Raw genomic sequence first — 8197 nt, 5'->3', positions numbered from 1 at the left:
AACAAAGGCAATGCTTTGCAATAGTTAGAATGAAGGTCCTAGATGCTCCACTTCTGGCTTTATCCTCAAGTCCCTCAAACTCTCCTTTATTCAGCATTTACTTTGTTCTGAGAGCAGAGATGTGACTGAAAAGGCCGCTACAGCAGAGGGACCCATGAGAACTAGAAAATGCACTCTCCATCACTGCCCACAAAGGAAAAAGTTTACTGTAGTATCTGGACATTCACCTCATCTTTGGTACAGTAATTGGACTGTTCCTATAGGAAGGTTTCAGGGTTTTCAGCTGACCTATCCTGGGCCACAAGAAGGGGTTGGGAGGGTTTCCTTGGGTAGGCTGTGGTTCGCCAATCTTTCTCAGCCACTGCTTGGAAGGAACCATTCTGAACCACCTCTGTTTCTCTTTAAGAACTAAGTCAAAATTTCGCACAAGGATGAAAATAAATGGCAGATGCTCAACCTACAAATTTTATAAATCAGGCAGCTTTACTACTTTATGTAAATTATTGGAAGCATGACCTTTGGAATCAAGACAAAATTGGGTTTAATTGCAAGCTCTATCATTTAATGAATGACTTAGGGGTAGTTCTCAATTTTGCTTAATAAAACTAGGGACAACAATACCTTTGCTTCATTGAGTGTTTAAGTGTGTATTTGCCTGTAAATCACTTAGCATAATGCCTGATACATAGTAAGGACTCCAAATTGGTATTATTATTACTTATTGTAATAATTAGTAAGTCTGTTACTTTCACAAAGGTAAAAATTCTCTTAAAAAGATGAAGCCTACTTACCTTTAAAAGATATGAACATGTAAACTACTACGTGAAGTTAGAATTACTCTACGGTATCTAGGATAATAATTCAATTTTTTCCTGTAATGAAATTAGTTTAAAATAAAGTTAATAATTTTAAAATCTTTAGGAAATTTTTCACTTTAGAATTCAGAAAGTATAAATAAGCCCCTTAGCAAACTATTCATAATTCAAAACTTATCATGGAATATAGAATTGGTTATTTTTAATAGTCCCAAGATGAAAATGAAACTCATAGTTTCAAAATCTGAAGTATGATCACATGATTATGTTACAGTTATCTGAAGGGAACTTAGGCATACATTTTAAAATTTACATTTCCAGAGTTTAAGGATACTGGAAAATGTTACATTGCAAGTGGAATAGTAGGATATAAATAGCATATACATTGTTAATGATATGTATACAAGACATGTATGTTGGATATATGTTAAGAACTTCATGACGGCCTTTCCCCTCTATCAACTCACAGCATGGCATTGACAGAATACTCTGGTCTAACAACTAAGCAAAAAAATGGCAAAGTCAATCCAAGTGAACAGAAAAGAAAATAAGAATTATAAATACATCTGCATTCCTAGGAAAGGGCTTCTTACTAGTATCTTTTTATCCTCTGTAGTGATACCCTTATAAGGATTCCATAAGGACCTTTGTGGTGAGGAGCCCATGTATTCTAATAGAGTCAGTGGTATATCAATTAACTGCTACCAACTAACCACCTTGCATTTGTAACAGTCTGATAGGGAGAGTTCCTGAGTCTGAGAATCAGATATCCATACTGCCGTGCTTCATACAGATAGCACACCATACGTCTTCTAAAAGGGGCTCTTTTAAGTCTCCATTAGAGGTAGCACTGCTAGCGATCCTATTCAGCCTTGCAAGACTCTAAAAACAGTGGCAGAAGATAATTAAATATACATAAAGCAAGCAACTTGCTCTGTAAACATTCAGTGTGTCGTTATCCTTCAACAGAACTGTTCTGATCGAAAGTTTTATGGTGTATAAGTCTTAGGATCTAGTATTTCTCATTTCAAAGAGTAACTTGGGTCTTTCAAACTATTATATAAAAGCACAGTGCATTTAACTGATTTAATGAAATTTAATTGCTTAACTTTAAATTCTAAGAGAAGAGCCGCTTTGAAGAAAATCTTTGTTTAGATGGCATAAAAGCAGAGGCCTAGTTGGTAGTAATACTAACAGTAATAACTTGTGTTATTACATACACTCCATCAGTCAAAAGTCAACTTTAGGAATACTATTGCTGCTTTGGCTAAAATTTGAGTCATTTATTAGAGTAAAATTATGTGTGATATTTCATAAGGCTTAAATGCAAACAAAATTGATCACATTCACAAATATACAAACTTACATTCAAACCATATTAAAAAAGTATATTACGTTTGAGACAAAAATGGCAAAACCAGAATTTTTAATTGCCAAGAATTTTATGTAGTAAGTTTGTTCAGTAACATAATAAAAGAGGAATAGTACATTGGCAGAAGTGGAATTAAAGAACATAAATATTACTCTAAAACAGTAAAACAATGGGATCACTTTCAAGAGCCTCATAGAAAGCTTGTAATTTAAAATGCTACTTTTTCATGGTTAATGGGATTAACATGTGACTTTTCCATGATAAAAATCAGGGTACCTGAGTATTATATATATTCAATTCCATGTGATAAACAATATTATAAAGATGTACTTTCCTAATTACTTAAGCAATTGCTTTCAGCTCATTCCATTCTTTGTCTAAATAGCTTGCTGCTGCTACTGCTACTAAGTCGCATCTGACTCTGTGCGACCCCATAGACGGAAGCCCACCAGGCTCCTCTGTTCCTGGGATTCTCCAGGCAAGAACACTGGAGTCGGTTGCCATTTCCTTCTCCAATGCATGAAAGTGAAAAATGAAAGTGAAGTCACCCAGTCGTGTCCGACTCTTAGTGACCCCATGGACTGTAGCCTACCAGGCTCCTCCATCCATGGGATTTCCCAGGCAAGAGTACTGGAGTGGGGTGCCATTGCCTTCTCCCTAAATAGCTTAAGATATGTAAAAAGCGAACAATCATACATATATACTTAAGGATGAAACTTTTTAGTAAGCATGCATGACATCTAATAAAATGGCATTTGAGGGAAATTATTGCTTAAACTAAAGGAAAAAAAATGCTAAATTCCTGCCTGGGGACTAAATAGTGGTCTTGCATTAATAAAATAGGTTTTTGGATTCCCTAGCTTTTGGTGATAGTTTGGAACCTTCCTATTTTTCCTGTTGATATTTCAGGCAAGCTCTCAGATGTTAAATAATTTGTGTGCAATGCAGGAGACCCAGGTTTGATCCTTGGGTCAGGAATATCGCCTGGAGAAGGCAATGACAACCCACTCCAGTATTCATTCTTGCCTGGAGAATTCCACGGACAGAGGAGCCTAGTGGGCTACAGTCCATGAGGTCGCAAGGGTTGGACACAACTGAGTGACTAACACTTTTCACTTTCATTTTCTCAAATTTGAGAGGACACTTAATAAAATTCCCACTTAGATGGTAAAATATATTAATTCTGCTGCTAAGTCGCTTCAGTCGTGCCCGACTCTGTGCGACCCCATAGACGGCAGCCCACCAGGCTCCCCCATCCCTGGGATTCTCCAGGCAAGAACACTAAAATAAAGTAAATCTGATTCATTTACTGGGCAAGCACTACATTCTAAACTACCCAACTAAAATGAAACTAAATTCTGTGGCAAACAATTTATTTTCTCATTATACAATTAATGTTACCTTCAATAAGGCAATTCCTACATAGCCTTTGGCCACAGTTGTTGTCTTTAAAACAAAGTTCTAAATCTGTAGATCTCAAAAAAAGGTATGATTTCCTTAGCAGATGGTTAAGGAAATCAACAATAGGGATGCATGCTCAAGAGAATATGAGTTTTTAAGGAGTCTTTGCCAACAAAGGTCCATCTAGTCAAGGCTTTTCCAGTGGTCATGTATGGATGTGAGAGTTGGACTATGAAGAAAGCTGAGTGCAGAAGAATTGATGCTTTTGAACTGTGGTGTTGGAGAAGACTCTTGAGAGTCCCTTGGACTGCAAGGAGATCCAACCAGTCCATCCTAAAGGAGATCAGTCCTGGGTGTTCATTGGAAGGACTGATGTTGAAGTTGAAACTCTAATACTTTGGCCACCTGATGTGAAGGGCTGACTCATTGGAAAAGACCCTGATTCTGGGAAAGACTGAGAGCAGGAGGAGAAGGGGACAACAGAGGATGAGATGGTTGGATGGCATCACCAACTCAATGGACATGGGTTTGGGTGGACTCTGGGAGTTGGTGATGGACAGGGAGGCCTGGCGTGCTGCGGTTCATGGGGTTGCAAAGAGTCAGACACGACTGAGCGACTGAACTGAACTGATCCAATTAACAGAGCTCTCCCTTCCAATCCCCCCACATTCAGTGATCCAAGAAACTGAAATACAAATGGAAGAGATGAATCTGTGAAATTAAAGGTATAAAATTATGCAACATTCCTCAGGCTCTTCATTCTTATTTCCAGAATGGGAAGAAACTGGAGTTAACAGAATACAACCTTATTTCTTTAGAGGAAGGTAGATGAAAAAGTGTTTATACTTAAAATTTTTTTTACAGTGTTGATTAATGCTCCTCAGTAAACAAGGGAGGTCATTTCATTTATTTGGATATGCAAACTAACCTGGAAAATCCATAAAAATACCTTTCTCACCAGTAAGCCAATCAGTATAGCAAAATATTATATAAAAGAAAAGGAATATTGATAAATACATGTGAATAGAAGCCTTTCAATAAAGAAAAATCTATCATTTTTATAAAAAAGCTATCTATTTTAAACATCATCCTTACTCAATCACAAGTAAAATACTACCAATACATGCCTTTGAAGTTTCAAATAAAAGCCACTGTGGTTTCCTTATTAGGAATATTTGTTTTCAGTCGTCCTTTTTATCTGAGGTACTTTCTTCATGACTTTCAGGGCTGACTTTATTACTTACAACTGAGGGAGTTGCTTGGACTTCTTTTGGCAATGAAAACACATGGCACGTCTGGAGATCTAAGTAGGTTGTAAATATCTTAGCGTATTCTGGATGCTTTAGGGCAAAACTTTTAAATTCCTCTAAAAGAGTAGAAAAAAAATTCAATAAATTGAGATGAATCTTCTTTTGGCATGATGCAGATTAACACATGATCTTAATAATATAATGATTGCAAAAGTCTATTACTCAACCCTTATAAATTATACAACAGCTTTGGCAGATAGTTTTTTCCATTATCTAGTCAAGTTGAAGATATGCATACTTGATTCTCAGATAAATAAGCTAGAGGATTTGTGCATACTGTATTCTGGGAGACATGCATGAGAATAGTCACAGCAATGTTATTCATAATAGGTGAAAAATGGAAACAATTCAAATGTTTGTTAACAGTTGAAATGGAAAAATAAATCCTGGCATATTCAGAGAACATAATGCTGTACAGCAATGAAGATGAATGATTAGCTGTGTTGTAACAATGTGGATAAATCTTAAAACCATAATGTCGAATGAAAAAAGCCAAATACACAAGAACACATGTGGTATGAGGCTACTATGCAAGGTTCAAAAACTTAGGCAAAACTAAAATATATTTAAAATTTGTACTTTTGTGGCGAGATGCTAAAGCAAAGCAGGCAGAGATTCCTTTTTAAGTCAGGTCAGCAGTTCCCTCCTTTAAGACAGAGGAAGGGGTTGTATTTTTGGAAGGGGTGCATGGAGGCTTCTAGAGTTACTGAAAAATTCTATTTCTTGATCTGAGTGGTAGTACACAAGTGTTCATTTATAAACCTTCATTATGCTCCATGATTATGTTTTATTGTTATATATAATTTTACTATTTCTCTGTAATAAAAAATGTTTAAAAATTTATTCTCCAAGACTTTCTATTGTGCTGTGCTGTGCTTAGTCACTCAGTTGTGTCCAACTCTTTGCTACCCCATGGACTGTAGCCCACCAGGCTTCTCTATCCATGGGAATTCTCCAGGCAAGAATACTAGAGTGGGTTGCCATGCCCTCCTCCAGGGGATCTTCCCAACCCAGGGATGGAACCCAGGTCTCTTGCATTGCAGGCAGGTTCTTTACCAGCTGAGCCACCAGGGAAGCCCAGGACTTTCTATTACTGACTTTTAAAATGATTTTAACCTTTAAAACTGGTAAAGAAATGAACCATGTTGAAAAGGTGAGCCCTGCCTGACTTATGATCAGTAAGAACAAGTAGAGTGTACAATATAGAATAATCGTATCACAAGACCCCTCAGTCATGGGCCTCCTTTTATCTCAGGTGTTTTGATTTGCGACATAGGTAGAGTACAGAAATTAACTTACTAAATTAACCATCAGAATTTGAACCTTAAGCCCCTAATAGTTTCTGAAATATGATGCTTCCCTCAACTTTGAAATTTCTCTCTCCTTTTCTGTTAGGATGGAGAAAGCTTTATTGAATTTATATAGCAAAGGAAGCCTGGTCTTTGAATAAGCTTGCTATTTGACTCTCTAATAAAAGGCTTTTAACCCAATATCCTATTTCTATCGATTAAAAAAAATCCTCCTATAACCAAGTGTCTACTTCATGGCACATTAGAGTACCTAGCAATTCTTGATGATATAGACAGGTCTTAGTGATGAGGAAGTCACCAGATTGAGCCCAGATCATTCTCTGTAATTACAACATTATTTTGTATTAATAGACTTTATATTTCCAAATCAGGTAAGCTATTAATTATTCTTTCTTAACACCCAAAATAAAGACTTATCTGCATGAGTCTATTTCAGTGATGGAGGTAAAGTAGACATTAAGTGATTTCTAAGATACATAGGCAGGAGAGTTGATCTACAGAAACCATGAGCTTTAATTTTAAGACTTGTGCTCTGGTCAGAAGATGAAGGTCTCTGTCTTCTTTGGGGATGCCAGTGGCATTAAAGAGTAACTCATTTCTAGAAGTGCTATGAACTGGTGATAAGTAGAATTTGGGCATTTATTTTGCTAAAGGAAAACCAAGAATAAAAACTTAAATGATCATATTTAAATAATGTAAATGGCCACATTCATGATAAATTTTTATACCTACTCTTTCATAAAATCATATTTAAATACCTCAAATGTTCCTGCAAAAAAAAAAAAAAAAGTGGGCTTGCCTAATATTGGGGAAGAGGAGATATTCTTTGTATTCTAAAAAGAAAAGTATTGAACTCCAAAAAAAATAAAGTATATTTCTATTAAAAAAAATATTAAAATCAACAGGTAAACATATGACTACCTACAAGTAATTCTCAGGATTAGCTTCCATTGAAATAATAATTCAAAATAGTTTTTCAAAATTTGGTAGCTTTGAGACTTCTTTGTGGTCCAGTGGTTAAGACTTCATCTTCCAATGCAGGGGATGCGGGTTTGATCCCTGATAGGGGAGCTAATGGCACCCCACTCCAGTACTCTTGCCTGGAAAATCCCATGGACGGAGGAGCCTGGTAGGCTGCAGTCCATGGGGTTGCACAGAGTTGGACACGACTGAAGCAGCTTAGCAGCAGTAGCAGCAGCAGGGGAGCTAAGATCCCTCATGCCTTGAGGCCAAAAAAGTCAAAGCATAAAACAAGTAATATTGTAACAAATTAAATAAAGACTTTGAAAATGGTCAACATCAAAAAAAAATTTTAAAAGAATACTAAAAAAAAAAAAATGGTAGCTTGGAGTAATACAGTCTTAATTATGCAATGAAAATGGCCAGAGAATTAGTACACATGAGGTTTATGACTCTTTAAGTTTTACATCAGTATACACTTTCCATTTTATTCTTTCTTTTTTTTTTTTTTAATGAACTTTGAGTAAGTGTCCTAGGCATTTAATTATCTAAAATAGAAGAAAAGATAGCCAAATGACAGTAATTAAAAACAGAGAGTAAGCGTAGTATGTGATCTAAAGCCCCCATCCAATGAAAGTTATCAGGCAGAGACTCTTTGAGCACCAGAAGGAAAAAGGCATTCAAGAGGAATCCTCCTCCAGCCCACCAGAGAAGACTGGGGAAGATAAGCCATGTCTATGACCACATCAAAGCTCCACCAAGTTGTGTTTCCTAAGAACATTATGAAATACATGGAAACTGATGAACCATCCCTTCATCCCTTACAGGACTTATTTTTAAATTTTTGTTTTTATTTAATTTTATTTGTTTTTATTTTTTGGCCACATCATGAGGCATGAGGGGTCTCAGTTCCCCAATCAGGGATCGAACCTGCATCCTCTGCCTTGGAAGTGCAGAGTCTTAACTACTGGATTGCCAGGGAAGTCCCAAGGGCACTTATTTTAATGCATGGACTTGAGTCATTAGGAG

The 8197-nt window shown here is 36.4% G+C and overlaps 1 protein-coding gene across 6 annotated transcripts in view; it reads right to left on the bottom strand.

Moving 5' to 3' along the window:
* Positions 1-2238: 2238 nt before the first annotated feature.
* The window catches only part of LPCAT2 (lysophosphatidylcholine acyltransferase 2), a 66560-nt gene continuing 60601 nt past the window's right edge, over positions 2239-8197 (bottom strand). For all 6 annotated transcript variants that reach the window (XM_086350711.1, XM_086350712.1, XM_086350713.1 and 3 more), the window contains one exon: positions 2239-4954. In XM_086350711.1, the coding sequence (XP_086206837.1) occupies positions 4770-4954 (185 nt within the window). In that variant the 3' untranslated portion in view covers positions 2239-4769. The remainder of the gene's footprint in view (positions 4955-8197) is intronic.

This window comes from Bos grunniens, chromosome 18, assembly GCF_055505025.1.
Source record: "Bos grunniens cultivar Pamir isolate PY7600 chromosome 18, Bosgru_T2T1.0, whole genome shotgun sequence".
NCBI classification, from domain to species: domain Eukaryota; kingdom Metazoa; phylum Chordata; class Mammalia; order Artiodactyla; family Bovidae; genus Bos; species Bos grunniens.
The sequence above is the reverse complement of the archived record's forward strand: the minus strand, read 5'-3'. Positions and strand labels throughout refer to the sequence as shown.